General features: G+C 31.7%; 1 protein-coding gene across 1 annotated transcript; it reads left to right on the top strand.

Annotated features, from left to right (window-relative positions):
• Window positions 1-2429: 2429 nt before the first annotated feature.
• On the top strand, window positions 2430-9054 carry LOC114731379 (sister chromatid cohesion 1 protein 3). The gene is made up of 14 exons (XM_028918533.1): window positions 2430-2554; window positions 4072-4327; window positions 4404-4450; window positions 4545-4594; window positions 4690-4754; window positions 4853-5322; window positions 5410-5521; window positions 5645-5781; window positions 5869-6380; window positions 6879-6915; window positions 7002-7047; window positions 7611-7746; window positions 8345-8494; window positions 8900-9054. Exons 1-13 carry the CDS (start codon window positions 2431-2433, stop codon window positions 8441-8443), a joined length of 2091 nt encoding a protein of 696 aa, XP_028774366.1. The 5' UTR covers window position 2430; the 3' UTR covers window positions 8444-8494; window positions 8900-9054.
• Window positions 9055-24381: the final 15327 nt, after the last annotated feature.

The following is a 24381-nucleotide window of genomic DNA, read 5'->3' on the forward strand; positions in this document are numbered from 1 at the left end:
GTTCCAGAGCCGATTGAAGAAAGGGGAGCAGAAGAGATGAAGAGTGCAAATGGTAAAAGCCAAATCCATATGTGTGAATGAGCAACCGTTTATTTTCACAAACTGAAAAATGTGGCAAAAATAGTTTTTTTTTTTTCATTTTGAATAAAAACATCTAATAAAACGCTCTATACAAAAAGTAGTCCTAACCGTCTGGTATTTAAATTGGCCAGAAAAAATGTTTGGTATTTACTGTGATGTTTCATATTTAATTTATCTATTAATTTTATAATTGAAAATAAAATATTCAGCAAGAATAAAACATTCCAAAATTATATGCATGGGCGACGGTTTTAAAACCGGAGATTTTGGAATTATTTGTTTACAGAGTTTTATTAATTGTAATTATTTCTTCAGAGATCACTTCACAATATTTTAGGACTTAGCATGGAATTGCCGGAGCGCCTTTAGGACTCAATATTTAATATTTATTGTGTATATAATTGTGTCTTATACCAATCAATCAATCATCAAACAATCAATCATTATATTCTTAAAAACTTATAATACCCAATTCATTTGAAAATGGGTAAGATATAACATTATTGAATCCGAATATATTCAATTAATGATATTTGAATAACATATTAATTCAAATTTGAATATACTGAATTAAATAAGAAACATTATAAATAAATGAAATTCAATTAGAGGTTTAAATAAAGAAATTAATAATTAAATTTAAATTTGAATAATACCTTAATTAGAATTTGAATATATTGCGTTAAATATAGAGTATCATAATTAAATAGTATGTTAATTGGAGCTTTAAATGAAGAATAAATAAATAATTTTAAAATTTCATCGATTCTTTAAAAAAATCATACTCCTATTAAAAATAGATCTTGAGCTATAATAGATAATGTAATTTATTATAATTTTAAATCTAATCAATATGCTAATCCGTGTATCGCACGGGGAGAAATTTCTAGTTTTTACTATATTAAAAATAAATAAATAATTTTAGATTTTCATGGATTCTTCCTAAATTTTCGCATTTCTAATTCAAATTCTATTTGAATGAATAAAAAAATCATACTCCTATAAAAAGTAGATCTTGAGCTATAATAGATAATGTAATTTATCATAATTTTAAATCTAATCAAATATGCTAATCTGTGTATCGCACGGGGAGAAATTTCTAGTTTTTACTATATTTTGTTTTCCACAAAATTATATATGATTATATCATTTGATTTTCATTTTCTTTTTGTCACTAAATATAAGTCTTAACGCAAATTTCAAGCATAATTAATTGTCTTTTGAAAAAATACCCCTTATAGAAAATATAAATTTCCTGTCCACCCTTAAATTTTTACAAGTAGGTACATTATTTTCCATGTCCTTAAATGGGACTAAATATAAAAGAAAAAAATTAACCTTTACATAATGCATAGATTTTTTTTGGGTCAAACATAATACATAGATTTTAATACTTCATTAGTTCGTGTGCTTTTCAATATTAAAACTTATATTTAAAGGTGGAGGAAGTACATATCAATAACTATAAACAGAAAAGAAAGAGGAGATGTCACTTGGTATGAGAAACACTCCCGGAGTTTCCTTCTATTCATATTTGGCATCACATTAAATTAAGAAATAATTTTCTAAAAATAAAAAAAAATAATATTGTACTCCTATGATTTATAAATACTAAATATTAATCTTGCTCTTAATATTAGTAAAAATAAAAATAAAATAAATACGATAAATTTCGTCTTTTGGGCAATATGAATTTCAAACCGGGCCTCGCTCTAACTTCCTCTCATCCACATAATCCAGCCCAAACATTAATTTCAGAACCATAAATTCCAGCGAAAAAATGGCAGTTTTGTAAATTTCGGAGCAAACGAGGTGGTACTTTAATGATTAATGAATACGTGCGGGACGTGACCAGGCCATATCTGGCTTCCTCAGTACTCTATTGGCGCCATTTTCTAATTTCCCGCGCCAAAAATGAAAAATCTCATTTTTATGAACCTTCAACATCTTAGGACTAACAAAGCCCTCACGCTCTAGCTCGTCTACTCTCTCCGGTCACCTCTCTTCCTGGCACCACCGCACAAATTTCATCAAAGGTGAGATTTTTCTGATTTTTTATTTTCCTGTGTTGCTAGGTACGATTTTTTCTGTTGTGATTTTTTTCTTTGCTGCTATGTTTTATCGGTCGCTCTCCAACTAGCTTGTCCCGTTTGTTCTTCTATTTGTGGGTTTTCCTTTTTTTAATGCTAAACAGCAAAAGAAAACTGCAGTTATAACGAAATTGCTGGAAGGAATATAAATGTGCAAATTTTTAACTTTTAGGGGGCCTAACAGGGAAGTTGTCAATAATTGTGAATCCTCCGTTCAAGGTTCTTTCTGCATCTGTTTCTCGGTGTCTCAGAGAGAAGCATGTTTTATTCGCATACGTTTCTTGCACGAAAGGGGCCATTGGCCACAGTGTGGATTGCTGCGCATTTGCAGCACAGGCTTCGGAAGTCTCATTACACTTCAACTGATATACCCTCCACTGTCAGTAAGTGAAATCATCTTCCTTTTTCTGAAAAGCATGTTTCTTTTGTGAATTTTCTGGCATACAGGTTAAAATTATATTCCATTATGGATAAAGTTTCCATCTTTCATTTGGGTTTTGGAAGTGCGGTTTTTGCTTTAGTTTATCTTCCAATTTGGCTATTTTCCCCATCCTTCTTGATTGGAGATGCGACTCTTGATAATCTTCGTCAATTCGTTCTTTTATGAATAAAACTTTCCGAGTTCTATTTGAATTTCGGCTGGAGGGTTTCTATCTGAATTACTCTTTCAATTTAGTTTGTTTTCTTCTCTCCTGATGATGAGTTTTGGGCATTTCTTGATAATTTACTACTTTTTGCTGGGATAACGTGAGGTAATGGGTTATAATTTGCTTCCTTTCGTAGTCATTTGGATTTTTAGTCATTGTGTGAATGATGCTGTGGGCATATGGATGATGTTTGGAGGCAAGGGGAGGGACTTTAAGATCATCCAAAATACCCCTGTTCTTGTTTGGAAGCTCTTTTTATTTTTTTTTAACAAAACTGAGGTGAATTCCCCTTCCTTTCAAATCCTTCCAGCCAAACGCACCTAAGACAATGTGAAAAGAATGTTGTGTCGCCCTGCCCTGATGCTACGCCAACTATTATTTTGTCATCTCTTTGTTCAACACTTAATTTGATTGAAATAGGTTTTCCCTTTATTGTTCTATTTTCATCTTAGGTTTCTTAACAGAGTCATTCTCCCATGGTCGTAGACGTAGTACCCACTTTGTAGATATTTCTTGTTTTTTCTGTTCTTGATTGAAGCTCAAAAGAAATTGTAGTACAAATAAAAGCACGGAAATCATCAACACACTAAGGTCCTTAGGCAATGCGACCACCTGAAAATACTAAGTTTGACTTCCAATTATAAGCAAGTAGAAAGTTCTGCCTTGTATTGCTGGGGAAAACATGGTTTTTTTGAAAATGCAAGCATAATGTCACATAGCTCCTGATCCAATAGCTAAATAGAACACCTCTATGAGGCTTTGACTTCTTTACACCTTATTTCCCCATATCTATCTAACAGTAATTGCTCTAACTTCGCGGGCCATATCTTTGCCATGCTATCACTTTGTGCTCTTCAAGCTTGTTCTGTTGTTCTAATTAACAAGTTTGTATGTTGATATTGCTTGTGTTTCTTTTATCCATGGGACAGTAAAACGCGAGTTTGATACCGATGAAGCTGAAAGTGATTTTTTAACCTAATCACTGGACTGTTTTTTCGGTTCCTAATCCATTTTTCATTTAGAGGTACTTAAAAAAATATATTTAATAAGAATTGTTAATTTTGTTTGTACTTGTACATCATGTGTGATATCAATGATATATAATTTAGTGAATATTAAAATTGTGACACTGGCTTTCACGAGTCTCGTGTTTCTTGGATTGAAATAATATGTACTTTTTGATTCAGAATCTATGTCATGGTCCTGGTCCTGAATTTGACTGAATATTCCTTTTTCTTGTATGTCTCTTTTAGGACGTATTATGGAACCTGAAGTTCCCATCGCCTTGAGAATGTCAGGCCATCTTCTTTTAGGCGTTGTTCGGATATATTCAAAGAAAGTTGATTATCTTTTTCAAGACTGTAATGCTGTTTTGACTGGTCTCAGCAAGGCATTTGCTTCTATTCAACTTACTTTACCAGAGGATGCAAGGAAGGCACCATTTCATTCAATCACACTGCCAGAGACATTTGATCTTGATGCTGTGATCTTGGATGGAGTAGATGACGAGTATGGTTTTGTTCAGTTTCTTCCAATTTATTTGTACTTCTAAAATCATTACATGACTCATGGATTTCTGTCCCAGGGTGGAGGATATCCACATGAGGAGTCGAGAAGATATCACTCTAACAGGTCACAGAAATGGATGGATATTTTATTCATCTTTATTTTAATAGTGGTACGCTTAAGTATTGATCTCTTGTCTATAATGCTATTTACTGTGCAGATCAAATTCCTGGTAGTATGGATTATTACATAGCAATCACTTTTGATGAGGTTCGCCCTTATTATTTCCTTAATTGTTTGTTATTTTGGATTATGAGATTTTGCGTTGCAACTCTATTTCATCTCCTGAATTTTCCTTATTTTAGGATATAATGGACTCTTCACACACGGAAGTGTTGCCAGATTCAGGGGCCAGACCAATGGAGGAGGAGTAAGTATTTGTGACTTTTGTAAGTTCTATTGCATTTTGATACTTCTTCAGGTATCAGCCAATGGAATAACCTGTTATTCATTCATTTATGTCTGCAGCATTGTCCCACAATCTCCATTGACAAACGTTGGTGATGTTCAAGTTTGTGATCCAATAAACCAAAGAGAATCACCTGCTGCTCAGCATGCTGATAGTGACCTCCCTCATAATATTCAAGATCCTGAATCTGCTGGAGATTTGGGTTCTCAAGATGCTGGTCCAAGAAATCAGACCGATGTGATCAATTCGAGTCCTGCAGCCGACAGTCCTCAAGTTCTACCGGAAATTGAAGTTCTTCGTGATGCCAATAATGATTTAAATTTAGAAAATCCTCCTCCAGTAGTTCCAGATCCCGGGGATAATACTGAACCCAGTAGGATTTTTGACCAAACTATGAATGACAAGGATCATATTTCTCCAATGGTTGATGATTTGGATGTTGGAGGCTTATCTGTACCATCTCAGCAACATTCTCGTTTGCCAACTCCAGATACTTCTCAAGGGGCACCCGAGATACAAGTTTCTCTGGGTGGGTGTAGACCTCTCTTAGCTGCATTTACCTATGGATCAGAAAATCATAACGCTGATATTTTTATTCTTCTTTATACCATTTCAGGCCATGCTTCGCCTAACTTGGTGCTTCGATCAAGTCCACCAGTCCAGCAGCCACAGAATAGAGGAAGAAAGAGAAAACAGTTCTTTGATACGTCAACAGTTTTGACTAATAAGTACGCTGTAAAATTTTGCTTTATTGAATCTCTACTTTTTCTTTCATTTGCCTATTTAACTAATTTAGTTATAAGTTTGTGTCATTTATAATCTTAGTTGCTCATAGTGTTGAGGATTTGTAGATTTATGAAGAAGGCTCTTGATAATACGGGTGATTTACTACGGAAGAGACGTTTTATGCCTTCCTCTGCTTTGGATACATGGAAACTGAACAACAGCCGAAGAAAGGAACAAATTTTTGATCACCCCTTGGTATCAGGTAAGCAGATGTCAACCTTTTTACTGGAGATCCTGTTGCCTTCTAGTTTTATGAACTTTTTTTCCAAAAACTGTGTCCATTCTACAGGGCTATGCAAGGATCTCTCAGATATTTGTCAGAGGGATTATATAAGTGCAAAATCCCACCTGGTTATATCTGAGGAAGATCGTATGGATGATGAGATTGCTAGAACTCCTTCAACTAGCCATTCTGCCGAAGAGCCTAGAGCTGCCACACCACCTGCTACAACAGGTGCTCAAAATATGGAAATTGAACGGCTTCGTAGTATCGCTGCTACTCCGCCTCCTGTTATACCTACTCATGATGTAGAAACTGAAGTCATTAATATTGAAGGTGGTCATGGTAGTCCTCTCAGACAGGGTGACATGACTCCTGTCTCAGCTCAAAAATTAAGGTCTGTATCAGTTTCTCCATTGAGGACAAATGATGTGGCTGGGACAGTTCAAACACCTGATTTAGCATCATCCCCTAGAGATCATGGATCCCAGATGGAAACTCCTATGACTTTTCTGGACGAAGGAACATTTCAGAACTTTGGTCTGTCAGATGCTGGTCATTCAATGATGTCTGCTGAAGAAGTAAGTTATTAACTTCTTTTGTGTTTTCTTTTTCAGGAAATCCTGTAAATCATGCAGGATATTTTACTCAATTAACCATACCACATTTTGCTTCAAAACCATAGTTCATACTGTTAACATTAGTAAAGTATTTTGGTTGTTGTTCTAGCTTGAGGAATTTGAGAGAATAGGTTGGTTCTAGTAACTGAGATCCAGAAATTTTTTTGCTAGAAGTGAAGTGGATAAACCCAAATGTATTTCTAACTTGGGATGGGTAGGATATTGATCTTGAGTGCTTTCTATATTAATGTGCAATGAACTTCACATTTTAAGGATCTTGGTCATGTAGTGAAGGTGCAGACAATACCGTTACATTTTCTTCCTCCTTTGATTTGCATATACATAATAAGCAGCAAACTCGCTTCTGGTCACCTTACTCATATTGTAGGTACTCCTAAATATGTTGACTTAAAGAATTATATATGATAGACTCTAATTAGTTGACCTTGTTCATTTTAGGAGCTTAATTTTCTGGAAGCAGACAATACGCCATCCAGTAAGTTCCTTTTGTAAATCTGAAATGCGCATGCTCAGACAATACTAGATGACCAGTTTCATTTAGTTTGCTCATTCTATTTGCAGGTTCACAAGGTAGCGAAGGTGTAAACTCATTGTCTGTGAGAACTAGGTATTCATTCTAATAGCATCTAGTTTTGGAAACTTAGACGGCAAATCTCTGGAAGGCTTATATTGCCAAATAAATAGCCAGAATATCTGGAAAAAATTATTTTGACTGGCAACCGTTTTTAGTTCACATATAATGAATGCACCCATATTTTTTTTTCCAAGATGCATGCTACTTTGATCTGTTTTCTCGTTTCAATTACAATCTTGTAGCCTTTTTGCATGTTAAGTGACCTGTTGATTTCTTGGTGTTTTTAAGAGATTATTACTTAATCACCTATGAGTCACTTGCTCACATATGCCATGACAATTGCACCATAGAATATGGTGACCATTCTTTCTCTTCTGGGGTTTGAATAGATTATTAATCTGAGACATAATATGATGCGTGTAACTGGAATTTTGGGGGGGGGGGGGGGAGTACGTATCTACAAACAAATCCAAGTGGAGCAAAATAGCTCAGAAGTTATCTGCACAGCATTTAATTTTCTTAATGACTTGGTCCTTTTCGAAGTTCATACTCAATGATTTATGGATTGCTAATTTGTCAATGTTCTTTGATTGCAGGGCTGTAGCTCGTTATTTGAAAAATCTTTCTCCAATTAGCCCAATTGCAGAGGACCCCACGGAAGATCTCAGCTTGAACAAGATCTTAGAAGGGAAGACAAGAAGGATCTCTGCTCGAATGTTCTTTGAAACATTGGTGAGTTCTGAAACACGCCCATCTATTTGAATCATACCCCTCAATTTTGCCACAAGATGTGAAGGGATAATGCTGGTGCATCTTGTCTTATTAGCATGAAAATCTAAAATGTGAATGTGAGAGTAGTCTTCGTAAAAATTGAGTGAGTGAGAGAGAAAGAAAATCAAAAAATAACTTCCCTATGTGTTCCTGTATTCGTAGAGGGTATTTTTGAATGTCTTAGAGTGCTTGAAGACTGTTTCATTCTACTCGCATGTTTCATTATCCTGAGGCATGGGGAAGGTGGAGGTTTCCAAAAATTTGGGTAACTTGATTACATAAAGCATGCAGATGATGAGTTTGTACTTGTGATTGGTGTCATAATAGCTTTGAATTCTGAAGCGGCTCTCATTTCATAAATTAGCTAGACAAAGAGGTGTACTCACATTCTTTAGGGGTTTACAATTTGTTCTTTTGTCCTTTGGTTCAAGTTTAACAAATTTTCTTTCAGTACTCTTGTGAGCTATTGTAATCTTCTCATGCTAATGTGTACGTTGTTTTCTAACTTATGGAAACTTACATTTGTATGGTTATGTGGAAATTGTTTGTTGCATCACAGGTTTTAAAGAGTTATGACCTTGTTGACGTACACCAAGAAGAACCCTATGGTGATGTTAGCTTGAAGTTGACCACTGCACTTTCGAAGGCTGAAATTTGAAGTCGTGTTTTAAGCTATTTGTATTTTTGGGAGGCCCTGATGTATATATGGGTAAGAGTTCTATACTCTGCAGTACAGGCCATGTAATTCCTCTGAGATGTAAAAAAAGAAAACTAGGGGGGAAAATGTTTTGTTCCTCCCAAGATCTCACACTTTCTGGTGATAATAGTTGAAGCTTTAATGGGAGGGGTCTTAAGAACTTGAGGACTTGAAACTTAATTTAGTATGAAGAAATGGAATTGAATGGAATTAGAAGGGGAAAAGGAGATGGGTGAGAGATGAAATGACTTTTCATTTTTCCCTTCCCATATCCCACACCTCTTTCAAAGATACCAAGTGAACCTTAAGCCATAGTTTGAAAATTCTATATAAAACCTTTGCTGTGTCCTGATCTAATTGTTAGAAAACATAGTTGTTTACTCTAATTCTGAAACATTTGCTTTGAATGGCTTGCAGTTGGATTCTAATTCATACGAGGAAAGGAGCTGCATTGGAATTAGTAACAGTCAGAAGGCAGATTTTGGTTTAAATTAATGTTATCTGTATCTATGTAGGTGGCCAAAAGGGGGAAAGTTTTGCGTATAACTTATGCTTCTTTTGAACTGTTAGAATTTTGAAGTTATCTCAAGCTGATTTTACTGTTGCACTTTCAGCTGGTGCTTTCTACTGCCTCACAAGCATGCCATCTTTAAAATTATTGACAGGGGCATGCACTTTGATATAAAGAAAACCAAATGTGTTCCCTTTTTTATCCTATTTTTAAGAAAAATTTAAATGTCAAATTTGGATAATAAGGAACAATGACAATTAGGGACCTTGGACACAAATTCTCATTTTTATTTCTTAAAATTAGCGAATGAGAACTAATGCAAACTTCAATTCTGTTTTGGCTTCCATTTGCACGTATGTGAATGTGGAAAGGCCACTAAGTTCATGATATTTTCATGTAAATTCCGCTCCATTCGAGTCTTTTTATTTAACTTTTTTTCGAAAAAATTATTGATGTTGCTAATATTATAGATTTGTTTTTTTATATTGTGGATTATATTACAAATATTTAGTTGTCAGGTTAAAATATTCATTCGGTCTTTTAACTTTATTGTTGTAACAATTATTATTGTTTTAAAAATTAAGTTTAATATGTTAATATTTAAGAATATTTTATTAGTATTTAAAATCTCAATATTATTATTTTTTTAATTTTTTATGATTAAAAAATTAAAATATATTTTTTAAAATTAAGGAATCAAAATAGAACCTTATTTAAAGTATCTAAGTTTATAGAGATGTTTGGTTTGTTTAGTTTCAGACAATAATTTATTTATCTGAGCTTTTAAAAATTATGTATTAATATTTTAAATTTATATATATTTGACAAGGGAATACTTTTATACCCATATAACTTGTGATAGAGATTTTATCATTTGCAATAAAGATTTGAGTTTTAACATTTTCTTTTATTTGACCCACGAGGGTGAGATTAAGATTTGCCAAAAAGGTCATTTTTACCTAAAAAATATTAACACAATGATTTCTGAATTAAAAGAATATTTTTAATAGAATTAATCAATTGGAGGGAGCAACTAATTTTGATGCTCATTGCTGTGTGAGACTTACACCATTCATATATAGTTTTAATTTTTGTTTCCCTAGCACATGTATAGTTTTAATAGTTTAAATTTAAAACTTTCAATTAATAATTTATTAATTAAACAATTATTTTTTATTAAAAAGATCAACAATTAAGATATTATTTTTATTTTGAATTCTGTAATCATCAAAAGAAGACACTATAACATTTGTATAAAGTAACTCTTAAATTTAGTAGTATTGATTGTTACATTAAAAATAATTTACTACCAAAAAAGTTCTAAAAAGCATTCTCTTCACCAACTCAACTGATAGAAGCTCTGGTCCAAAAAAAAGTGGTTAAGAATTCGATTTCTAATATTTATTAATAGAACGCAAATTAATTTGACTGATTTGTTTTCTTGGACAGCAAATCACCTTTGTGACAAAAAGTCTTGCATAGCGTTTGAAATGTGAAGGCGGATATCCAATAATCATCTTAGAATCCCATCTTGGCTAAATATAAATTATTCAAATTTAATATTTTAAAAAATATTTCTAAAAAAGAATTACGGTGTAAGTTTTTTTGTTTTTAAAACTTTCACTCAAAACTCGAAAGTTTTTGTAATTATAAATTTGGTTCAAAAGCCTAAAATCTTAACAATTTTATCTTTTACTGTTAAACTAATAGTGTTGATCATTAAAATAATAATACTGTTCATTAAGGCGACAACATTTTTAACAATATAGAAAAAAATGGTTACAATTTTAAACTTTTAGAACAAATTTATATCAAAACAAACTTTCAAATATTCAACGCTCTTGAATGAAAACTTTTCAATATATTAGCATCTTAACCCTTTTTAAAATAATAAATATGAATAATCAGTTTTTTGATCAAACAATGGAGATAAGATTCTGAAAAGAAAATGAGAGGGAAGGATTTTGAGAGCTTCCTGTTCTGAATATCTAAATTAATTAATGCACTTAAAATTGTGGTTCCCGTTCGTGTTCCGTGCTTGCTCGTTAAGCAATGCTGTCCATGCCCTAGCTTCGCTCCCTCCTTGTTTATTCAAAGAGAATTGCACTAGGTCTCGCAAAAAATAAAATACTGCAAAAAAGTTTATGAAAATCTCATAATTGTTTTAGATCCCAAAAGAATTTGGCTGCAATAATAAAAAGTTAAAAAGACCTTGCTGTCCTTAGTATAGACAAAAGTACTGGAGAAAAAAAAAAGAGTTGTCAATATAGGTTGAGATAGTTGTTAATATAGGCCACAATAGTTGTCAATATTGCCGTTTCACTTATCAGATTATTAGTTGATATAAGGTGATTTCAAATTACATAATGACAAGTAATATTAATATATCTTATGAATTAATACTTTTTGATAATAATGTGATATAACATCATTATTAAAAGTCAATTATCAATCATATAAAATTATGAAATCACTTGTCATTAGTTAACTTTTTGTATTATAAGTGATGATTGATTTTTAATAACGATATTATATCACATTATTATCATAAAAAAGTATTAGTCCACAGGATATGTCAATATTAATTGTCATTATGTAACTTGAAATCATGTTTTTTCAAACTTATATCAACAGATAAATTGGTAAGCGAAGCAGTAATATTGATAACTATTGCAGTCTTTCGGTGCTTGTTTTGTATCATGGGCAACAAAGTATTTTCAGTTTTTACATTATGACAGTCAAATCCCATTAGGAATCCAAAGCAATTATCGGGTTTTTAGAAACTTTTTTGTAGTATTTTATCTTCTGTGAATTTGCCCTTTATCTTATCCCTATGCCTGTATATATACACATATTTTTACGAGCAAGTAGTCCAACATCTTCACTTCTCAACTCTCTGAAATACTGAAAGCCATTGATTCCTCTTTCTTCTTTCTTTTAGATTATTGTCCCCGAGAAAATTAAAGGGAAAATCACGTTGATGGGTTCAAGGTTTCTGAATTGCTTTGCTGCTGCTGCTGCTGCTTCTTCTTCATCTGCTCGAGTCGCTGATCATACAGAAGCTGAAGGAAAAGCTACGAACATGAAATGACAGTCTTCTCAGAAATCGAAAGGAGCTCCAATTGTGGTTTCTTATTTCCCACGCAACTCTTATCCTTCTCGATTGCAGGAGCTCTTCTATTCCTCTATAGATAAATATATATATATATATCTATATATATAATGTTATAGCCGAGCTTCATAATCACGCGCGGCATTCCAAGCAAGCAATTGGGTTTGTCCTTAGCGTTTCTGAAGGACATGAAATCTAGAAGGACATGAAATCACAATCTTCAAAGAAATCGAAGGGACCTCCCATTTCGGTTTCTTATTTATTTATTTATTTTTGCTGATTGTAGTTCCCTTTTATAATTGCTGCTTTCAATTCCTTTATTGTTTCTCTGAACCCTGTGCTGTTTTTTTCCTATTTATTGAAATAAAGTTGATTTATTTACTGTATTTGTTCAGTGATTAGATATGACATATACGTCCGCACATACGTACATACATCCATAGTTTTCTGCTAAAGAAAATTTTCAACAACCATATATGTATAGACATGTCCAGGAATATATTTATCCAATTTTTCTTGAAGCAGTTGTTTAATAACTGTACATATTAAAAATTCTATTAAAGAGTAGCTTTATCTAGTACAGGTGATTAGTAAAGGTATATTAGTGAAGACAATGCTTATTTATTATGAATAACTAACTTAATAAATTTTCTTAATCTATTTAAAGTAATTAACTAACTCTTATATTAAGAACTAGAGATAATATCTTGGTTTTAAGTCGATCCTGAACTTCAATTCGATGCAACTTTATCCTCACAGAAGATGAACTAGTTTGTGCTAAGCAAATCGCAAAATTTGTCGCACACGAATTCTATAGAACAGCAAGAAAAATGAAATGCCACACGGTTTATAATTAATTAACATCGAGTTTAATTTTTAATTATTCCTCCGTGCTCTCCAAGCAGACATGATATATGACTGCCTAATCATATCGATCAAGTAAATATGCGTGTGCATATGTGTGTGTGGGGTTTTGTTTACACATGAAGGATCTTTTCGTTTCTTTTTTTCTCTTTGCATCAAAATAGACCACAGGTATCTGTCATACGGGATGAGGAAAAACTGAAGCTTGAAGTCGCAACTGGCTTCGTTTCTAATTTTGTTCTCTGTGCATCAGAATCTTCTCCTTTGCCTTCTTTGGAGAAACAAGTGAAGAGAGATCGGAATCCTAGCCAAAAGGGGCTTCATTCTTACTACCTCCGATCCTTAATATAAGACCCTATTTGATTTTTATTTTGGTCCTAAATATAAGACCCCAATCTACTTTATCTCTCATATTTACTCAATTTTTTCCAAAACAATCCTTCTAATAATTATAGTTCTAGTTAATACACTTGATTAGTAAGGATATTTTAGGAAAGACAACACCTATTTAGGATAAATAACTAACTCAACTTATTTCCTTAATCTTTTCAAATTAGTTAACTGGCTCTTATAATTAGGATCGAAGGTAGTATGATTTTTCCAGCCAATTCTTATCCTCTCGGTTTGTAATTAAGAGGGGGGCTAGAGTGAGAGTTTGATTTTCAATATTTGGGTTTGCCCCTATGAGCAGAGCTTTTTCTGTTTGTTTATTATTTTCTGAATTTAAACAAAAAACATTATTCAACATATATTTTCTCGCTTTGAAACTTCAAGATTCATTGTATGACCTGATCACCACATCAAACTGACAAGCCAGTTATTTGTCGTGTGGCTATTCCTGTTTTCCACTTTTCATGATGGTTGGTCAAAAGCAATACAAGACTATTGATTTTGTTTTTGTTTTTTTTCTTTGGTCGAAGCTGATAAACTATATGCTAACTCTATTCTTTAATATAATAGCCACTTAATTGAATTTGAATAGATTAAAAAAATAGTTAAATTTGTTCTTTACAATAAATATGAGATGATTTTCCTAAAATATTTTCTTAATAATCATAACTATCTTTGGATGAAAATCCCCTTAATACATATAATAAATAAGAATGCTATAAAGAATGAATTATAAATTCAAAAGACAAAATATTCTGAAATCTTATGCTTAAAATTAAGAAGTTCTTATATTATGAATTAGAGTTCATATGTGTATATGTATGTCTATATGTATATATATTGAAGAGTAAAATATCCCGACCACCCTTCTATTTTATCTTAATTACAGAAACATTCTCTCTATTTTGAAAACATATATAAACCTCTCTTAAAATGAAAATGTATGTTACACAAACTGTCTTCCCATATTTAAGATTTTATTTTCATCCGGTCAAACTGTTAAGCTTTGCCTTTGAGTTGTTTAATTAATATTTGTAAATTTCTCTCCATATCACGAACCTACTTACCACCTTCAAGGAAAGAACCGTTTGATTATTAATATATATATATATAGTGTGTTTGTGTGTGTGTTTCTCCATTTCACTATGAAGAAAAAGGTGGGGGTCCACAAGCTAAGGACGTGATATTTTGATGGTGCTTTCAATAATTTGCTTAAGCTGTAAGTATAACACTGTCCACTTTGAAAATTCAAAGTCAATTTCTATAGGTCCTAGAGAAGATTAGAGGGAAATTAAATAAAGTTCTATAGGCTAATGGGTTTAGGGTTTTTGAATTGGCTTCTTGTTCTTGTTATTTTGTTCTTCTCCAAAATCATCATCTTTAGTGTGTGCAGTGTGACTGTGTAATACTACCTTCGATCCTTAATATAAGACCCTATTTGACTTTTATTTTGGTCCTAAATATAAGACCTCAATCCGTTTTGTCTTTTATATTTATACATTTTTTTCTAAAGTAACCCTTCTAATAATGATAGTTGTAGTTAATACACTTGATTAGTAAGGATATTTTAAGAAAGACAACATCTATAATTTAGGACAAATAACTAACTCAACTTACTTCTTTAATCTCTTCAAATTAGTCAACTGGCTCTTATAATTAGGAGAGGAGGTAGTATAAATTTATATATGAACTGGTAAACATTCTAATAAATATTATGCTGTTTATTATGAGTATGAATAGTACGTATAACTTAATTTAGACTCCACATGTATAATAGTTTCAGAACATCCAAGATCGATCAACACGGAAGGAGCAAGAAATTCAAGTGAACTGCTTTTTATGGCAACCAGAATGATCGAATTATTCTATTAAGCAAAAAAAAAAACAGATAATTATTATATTGAATAACGATAGTAAGAATATAATAGAATGAAGATTGCACACCCCATGGACGGTTTAATAATTAACAAATTACGTGTAATAATTAAAATTCCACTCGTTTCATGGAGCTATCAAAAGGGGCCTAAAAAAATCTCAAAAATAAGGCGGGGAAATCACATGCATATATATACATATATTGGTCAAATGAAATGATAATCGGAGGAAGAATTAAAAGAGAGGTCAAGCAGGCGGCCGCTGGTCCCCAAAAAAAAAAAGAAAAGAAAAGAAAAGGCAGCCGCAAAGATTTGCCGCTTGTGGACCCCATACACACACACATATAGGTATATATCTTATATGTCTCCTTCGTCTCCAAGCAAACTCACTCACTTGGCAACTTCCCCGCTTAGTGTCTGTGTCTAACTCTATACACACACACACACGTACTCTTCCGGTTTTAAATATAAAATCTTTATACATATATAAAATCTTATATTTAGGACCGAAAGAGTATATATACACTATATATCTGGTCTTTAATATAAAAGTTAGTTAGAAATTGAATTTAGTTCTAAATATAATATCTGAATTCACTTTGTTTTTCATCTTAAACAGAATAGCTTAGAAAGATCAACTCCTATCTGTGACAAATAATAAACATAACTAATTTTTTTAATATTTTCAAATTATTTATTTAGTTTTTATATTAAGGACGAGAGGTAGTATATACATATAATTCTACACACTGTCGAATCACCATTAATCAATTATTAGCCATTCATTAATTACTTACAAGCTAGCTGCCACTTTTTCAATTCTAAACAAACCCAGATCGCTTGTGCTTTTGCTCTAGTTTGAGCTGATAAAATCTCAGAACTGTCGAGGTTATTGAGGTTGGATTGTGTGAGAGTATGGGTTTATTTTCAGGCTTGTTGTCATCTTGTTTCTATGTTCCCTCGAGGGTCTCTGATGATTCTACTGCACAATCTGGATTAAAATTGCCCTCTTCGTCTTCTTCTAAGATACCTTCCTATCCTAAATATAAAACTTATTTTGTAATATAATTTATATTATAAAATAGATCCTATATTTAAAATCTAAAAAATATAAATTCAGAGAAACAAGTGAAGACCAAGTCAAAGCCAAAAGGAGCTCCCATCATAGTTTGTCATTCCCTTTTTTTTTTTTTAATCTCAAGATCACCTCAATATAAGCACAGCTTCTTCCTGTCTTGTTGGGTGTTACTTTGTGAAAAAAAATAATTAAAATTACTTGTAAAATCTCAAAATTACCTTCAATAAAAATCATTAGTTAAGGGAGTTTAGTTGGTTAGCTGTCAAATTTTATAGTTAGTTAGTTAGTTAGGGATGCTATGTAAAAATAATTGATGACAATTTAAACAAAATATATTGTATTGTAAAAAAAAATCCTAAGGAATTGCTTCTGAAATTTGATACAATATACTTGGTCAAACGAGTGGTTTATCAAGGGGTAAGTTTCATGTTTAATTATTTGGTTGTTTTTGTGGTTAAAAGCATACTAAGAATTTAGTTTCGAAATCTCATGCATTCCTCAGCTATCAATATTTCTGCTGAACAATCTTTCAAATTAACGAGATATATATATATATATATATTTATATAACACCATGGAATAAATTTGATGGCATCAAATACCATAATTAGCCAAAAGTACCGAATAACAAAAAGTTTCAACATAAATTTGGATTAATCATTAGGATCGATCATATACTAAATAATTCTCATATAAAAATATGAAATAAATGATAAAAATATCTTTATTTTTTGAAATTTAATATCCATAGACACACACATTTATGCAATTATCTTTAAATAAAAAAATATAATAAACTTTAATTTGGTTTTAATAAGTATTTTGGCGATATATGTGATAACAATTCCATAATAAACAAATAGAGAGAAGACCATCAGATTCTATCTTCTAGACTTCTACCTCCTTCCTCCCTAAGCAAACTCCACACTCTCACTTGGCAACTTCCTCTGCATTGCTTCATTAAAATGACCTTCCTGTCCCTTGTACGTGTATATTACTTTATATTATATCATTTTCATTTGCATGTCACTTAATTTCCAGTTTAATTACTACCTCCGATCCTTAATATAAGACCCTGTTTTACTTTTTATTTGGTCCTAATTATAAGACCCCAATCCATTTTTTCTATCATATTTATGCATTTTTTTTCAAGATAGTCCTTCTAATAATGATAGTTTTAACCAATACACTTAATTAGCAAGGATATTTTAGGAATGACAACACTTATTTATTACAAATAACTAACTTAACTTACTTCCTTAATCTCCTCAAATAAGTCAACTGGATCTTATAATTAGGACCGGAGGTAGTATTTAATCAATCTTACGGGTTCCTCTAGCCCACGAATTAATAAATCATCAACTTTGGTTTGTAAAAAAAAATTAAAATAATAAAAATGACTTGGATGAAATCAATATATTTATATATATATATATGCGCGCGCGCGCGCTCTTATATATAATATGGATTATTGGTGACCTCTCCAAGTTGGAAATAATTTCAAAAATTACCTTTTTCCATTCCGTTTTATAAAATCCTATATTAATAACTTATATGAGATTAAAAGAAGGGAAAATTTCAGAAAAGGTCCCTCGAATATATGAAATCTCAGATTGAGTCCTGGAATTTCCAAAATGACAGAAAGGGTCAATGACCCAATCTGTCATTTGACAAATCAAGAGAAATTGACAATTTTGCCTTCATTTGTATTCATTCACTACAATGATTTAAGAAATCACTATAAGGGTTTAAGCATTACTTAGATTCATGTAGCGAATAACTACTCGTTTTTTCATATTCAGGTGTCTTGTTATTAACTACAACTAATTTTGTAATCACTAAAATAATGTAAGTATTTTCTAGATTCGTGTAGAAAATAACTATTCACTTTTTGATAGTCAGCCACCTTAAAAGAATTAGTCAAATATAAAAAATAATAATAACTTTCCAAATTAACTCTTTGACTTATGTCACAGATGCAGTGTATCATCCATAACTCACCTGAGATGGTCAAAAGTGGCTCCAACGATCTCGAATTGACTTTTCTATGTGGGCCCCATATCCCCCTACTTGCTTCCCACGCAATTACATCCTCGAACGAACCTACTCCGTACCTTCCTTCTCCATCTCCACTCCTACTCTCTCTCTCTCTCTATCTATATATGTGTGTGTGTGTGTACAGAATCTGACATATAGGCCATCTTCGTAATTGCTCGGAGCATTAATTCCAAGCATAAGCCATCGGAGTGGAAAAGGAAAAGGAAGGAATCAAAAGCTTCGATCTTAATTAAAGATGGGTTTGTCTTTAGGGTTTCTGAATTGCTTTGCTTCTTCTTCTTCATCATCATCTGCTCGTGTAGCTGATCAAGCAGAGCCCCAAGGAAAGCCTAACAAGAACATGAAATCAGAATCTTCTCAGAAATCGAAACCGAGGGCAGCTCCGATTGTGGTTTCTCATTTCCCGCACAACTCCTATGTTTCCCGATTGTAGCCAAACACTGCTCATGCTCCTCTTCATTCTTTCTTTCGTCCCCCTCCACTGAATTATATATATCTAATTATCTATATATATATAGATATAATAGCAATTAAGTTTATTTATTTATTTATTTGGTTATGACTTGTGACTTGTGAGATATCTTTGTAAAACTTGTGAGACTGCAAGGGTTGGTGCTCTTGAACAAATTCTAAGCCTGCGTTTCTCCGTACGGCATGAGAATGAAAGTTAAAACATTAAATTTGCTCTACAATTTTTTTTCCCAAGTTTATCCCATTTAGATGGAGATAGAGAAACACGAAGGTCAATAAACTTATAAACACTAAATTTTAATTAATAAAAAATAAAAAATTGAAAATTTGCAATTAATGAGTTAGTTGATAGATTGTGTTTAATATTAAAATTTAGACTGGTTGAGGTAGTAAGCAGCCTTAATTTTATAAGAGAATGCAAATTCAAACGTTAAAAATCACATTTGTTAGGAAAGACAAAACTTTTAGAAAAATCCTAAAAATGTAATGGTTGAATTTCAAAATTCCAATCAGTGTTGATTACTACACTCATAAGAAAATAACTATATGTAAAAAAAAAAAACAAATAACATTAAGAGAGGGGCCAGAGTGAGAGTCTGGTTTTCAATATTTGGTTTGCCCCTGTGAGCAGAGCTTTCTCTGTTTGTTTATTATTTTCTGAATTTAAACAAAAAACATTATTCAACATATAGTTTCTCCCTTTGAAACTTCAAGATACATTGTATGACCTGATCACCTCATCAAACTGACAAGCCAGTTATTTGTCGTGTGGCTATTCCTGTTTTCCACTTTTCACGATGGTTGGTCAAAAGCAATCCAAGACTATTGATTTTCTTTTTGTTTTTTTTCTTTGGTCGAAGCTGATAAACTATATGCTAACTCTATTCTTTAATATAATAGCCACTTAATTAAATTTGAATAGATTAAAAAAATAGTTAAATTTATTTTATAATAAATATGAAATGATTTTCTTAAAATATTTTCTTAATAAGCATAACTATCTTTGGATGAAAATCCCCTTAATATATATAATAAATAAGAATGCTTTAAAAAATGAATTATAAATTTAAAAGATAAACTATTTTGAAATCTTATACTTAAAATTAAAAAGTTCTTATATTACGAATTAGAGTTCGTGTGTGTATGTGTATGTCTATATGTATATATATTGAAGAGTAAAATACTTCGACCACCCTTCTATTTTATTTTAATTACAAAAATATTCTCTCTATTTTGAAAATATATATAAACCTCTCTTAAACTGAAAATGTATGTTACACAAATTGTCTTCCCGTATTTAAGATTTTATTTTCATCCGGTCAAACCGTTAAGCTTTGCCTTTGAGTTGTTTAATTCATATACGCGCAAAAACACACACGGAGCTCTTTAATTAATATTTATAAATTTCTCTCCATATCACAAACCTACTTACCACCTTCAAGGAAAGAACCGTTTGATTATTAATATATATATATATATATATATTAATAATCAAACGGTTATTGTGTTTGTGTGTGTGTTTCTCCATTCCACTATGAAGAAAAAGGTGGTGGTCCGCAAGCTAAGGACGTGATATTGTGATGGTGCTTTCAATAATTTGCTTAAGCTGTAAGTATAACACTGTCCACTTTGAAAATTCAAAGTTAATTTCTGTAGGTCCTAGAGAAGATTAGAGGGAAATTAAATAAAGTTCTATAGGCCAATGGGTTTAGGGTTTATGAATTGGGTTCTTGTTCTTGTTATTTTGTTCTTCTCCAAAATCTTCATCTTTTGTGCGTGTAATGTGACTGGGTAATATAAATTTATATATGAACTGATAAACATTCTGATAAATATTATGCTGTTTATTATGAGTATGAATAATGTAACTTAATTTAGACTCCACATGTATAATAGTCTCAGAACGCGCAAGATCGATCAACATGGAAGGAGCAAGAAATTCAAGTGAACTGCTTTTTACGGCAACCAGAATGATCGAATTATTATATTAAGCAAAAAAAACATATAATTATTAAATTAAATAATGATAGTAAGAACATACTGCCTCCGGTTCTTAATATAAGACCTCGTTTGACTTTTATTTTGGTCCTGAATATAAGACCCCAATCCATTTTGTCTCTAATATTTATGTATTTTTTCCCAAAGTAATCCTTCTAATAATAGTAGTTCTAGCTAACACATTTGATTAACAAGGATATTTTAGGAAAGATAACACATATTTATTACAAATAACTAACTTAACTTATTTTCTTAATCTTCTCAAATTAGTCAATTAACTCTTATAATTATGACCGGAGGTGGTAATAGAATAAAAATTGCACACCCCATGGACGGTTTAATAATTAACAAATTACATGTAATAATTAAAATTCCACCCGTTTCATGGAGCTATCAAAAGGGGCCTAAAAAATCTAAAAATAAAGCAAGGAAATCACATGTATATATATACATAAAGAGGTCAAATGAAACGATAACTGGAGGAAGAATTAAAAGGGAGGTCAAGCAGGCGGCCGCTGGTCCAAAAAAAAAAAAAGGCAGCCGCAAATATATGAAGCGTGTGGACCCCATATATATATGTGTGTATATATATACACACACATTTGTGTGTGTGTATCTTATATGTCTCCTTCGTCTCCAAACAAACTCGCTCACTTGGCAACTTCCTCCACTCAGTGTCTGTGTCTAACTCTCTCTCTCTACACACACCCGTACTATATCTAGTTTTTAATATAAAAATTAATTAAAAATTAAATTTGATTTTAAACATAATATCTCAATTCACTTCGTCTCTTGTCTTAAACGGAATAGCTTAGAAAGATCAACATATTGTTGTGACAAATAACAAATATAACTAATTTTCTTAATATTTTTAAATTAGTTATTTAACTCTTATATTTAGGACCAAAGATAGTATACACACGTAATGCTACACACTCTCGAATCACCATTGATCAATTATTAGCCATTCATTCATTACTTACTAGCTAGCTGCCAGCATTTTAAACAAACCCAGATCGCTTGTGTTTTTGCTCTAGTTTGAGCTGACAAAAGCTTAGAATTGTCGAGGTTATTGAGGTTGGATTGTGTGAGAGTATGGGTTTGTTTTCAGGCTTTAATTGTCGTCTTGTTTCTATGTTCCCTCAAGGGTCTCTGATGATTCTGCTGCACAATCTGGACCGAAATCGCCTTCTTTGTCTTCTTCTAATATATTCTTCCGGTTTTAAATATAAAACCTATTTTATAATGTAAATTAAATTATAAATAAGTCTAATATTTAGGATTAGAAAAGTATAAATTCAAAGAAACAAGTGAAGAACAAGTCAAAGCCAAAAGAAACTCCCATAATAGTTTCTCATTCCACTTTTTTTTTTTGGGTAAAATCTCAAGATCACCTCAATATAGGCACAGCTTCTTCCTGTCTTGTTGCTATGTAAAAAATAATGATTAAAATTACTTATTTCTTGTAAAATCTCAAAATTACCCTCAATAAAAATCATTAGTTAAGGGAGTTTAGTTGGTTAGTTATGAAATTTTATAGTTAGTTAGTTAGTTAGGGATGGTATGTAAAAATAATTGATTTAGTTAGTTAGGGATGGTATGTAAAAATAATTGATAATAATTTAAACATAATATATTGTATTACAAAAAAATCTTAAGGAATTGCTTCTGAAATTTGACACAATATACTTGGTCAAACGCGGGGTAAGTTTCATGTTTAATTATTTGGTGGTTTTTGTGGTTAAAGAACTACTAAGAATTTAGTTTCGAAATCTCATGCGTTGCTCATCTATCAATATTTCTGTTGAACAACCTTTCAAATTAACGATATATATATTTATATATACCACTATGGAATAAATTTGATAGTATCAAATACCAAAATTAGCCAAAAGTACCGAATACCAAAAAGTTTCAAGATAAATTTGGACAGGCCATTAGCATCGATCATATACTAAATAATTCTCATATAAAAATATGAAATAAATGATAAAAATATCTTTATTTTTTGAGATTTAATATGTATAGAGACATACATTTATGCAATTATCTTTAAAAACGAAAATATTGTGTCTGTGTGTGTGTGTGTTAGAATTTTCTTTTGGCCAAAGTGTCTGTTAGAATTGAAATCAAATGAATATTATAAGTATTTTGGTGATATATGTGAAAACAATTCCATAATAAACAAATAGAGAGAAGACCATCAGATTCTATCTTCTACCTCCTTCCTCCCTAAGCAAACTCCACACTCGCACTTGGCAACTTCTTCTTCATTGCTTAAATAAAATGACCTTCCTGTCCCTTGTACGTGTATATTACTTTATATTATGTCGTTTTCATTTGCATGTCACTTAATTTCCAGTTTCATTATTAATCAATCTTACGTGTTCCTCTAGCCCACGAATTAATAAATCATCAAATTTGGTTTATTAAAAAAATTAAAATAATAAAAATGACTTGGATGAAATCAATATATTTATATATATATATGCTCTTATATATAATATGGATTCTTGGTGACCTCTCCAAGTTGGAAATAATTTTAAAAATTACTTTTTCCCACTCCGTTTTATAAAATCCTATATTAATAACTTATATGACATTAAAAGAATTAGTCAAATATAAAAAATAATAATAACTTTCCAAATTAACTCTTTGATTTACGTCACAGATTCAGTGTATCATCCATAACTCATCTGAGATGGTCAAAAGTGGCTCCAACGACCTCGAATTGACTTTTCTCTGTGGGCCCCATATCCCCCTCCTTGCTTCCCAAGCAATTACATCCACAAACGAACCTACTCAGTACCTTCCTCCTCCATCTCTACTGCTACTCTCTCTCTCTCTCTATATATATATAGAATCTGACATACAGGCCATCTTCATAATTGCTCGGAGCATTAATTCCAAGCATAAGCCATCAGAGCGGAAAAGGAAAAGGAAGGAATCAAAAGCTTCGATCTTAATTAAAGATGGGTTTGTCTTTAGGGTTTCTGAATTGCTTTGGCGCTTCTTCTTCTTCGTCATCATCTGCTCGTGTGGCTGATCAAGCAGAGCCCCAAGGAAAAGCTAATAAGAACATGAAATCAGAATCTTCTCAGAAATCGAAACCGAGGGCAGCTCCGATTGTGGTTTCTCATTTCCCGCACAACTCTTATGTTTCCCGATTGTAGCCAAACTCTGCCCATGCTCCTCTTCATTCTTTCTTTCGTCTCCCCCTCCCAAAACTGAATTTTATATTATTTTGAGTCTTAATTATAAAATCTCGTTATAGTCTATAAACGAGATAATTAGGACTGGTATATATACATATATATTATCAAGTTTATTTATTTATTTAGTTGGTTATGACTTATGAGATACTTTTCTGATTCTTAATATATGACTCAATTATTGAATTAGTTTTTGTTCTAAATATAAGAATCATTTTTCATATTTATCAATTTTCTCTAAATTATCTCTATAGATACTCCCTCAACCCTAATCAAGTAGAAGAGAAAGAGGGTATTAAGAAAGATGATTATGATGTTTTAAGAAAAATGT

This window comes from Neltuma alba, unplaced genomic scaffold (assembly GCF_004799145.2).
Source record: "Neltuma alba isolate B1F8T4 unplaced genomic scaffold, ASM479914v2 tig00012824_pilon, whole genome shotgun sequence".
In the NCBI taxonomy this organism is placed as follows: domain Eukaryota; kingdom Viridiplantae; phylum Streptophyta; class Magnoliopsida; order Fabales; family Fabaceae; genus Neltuma; species Neltuma alba.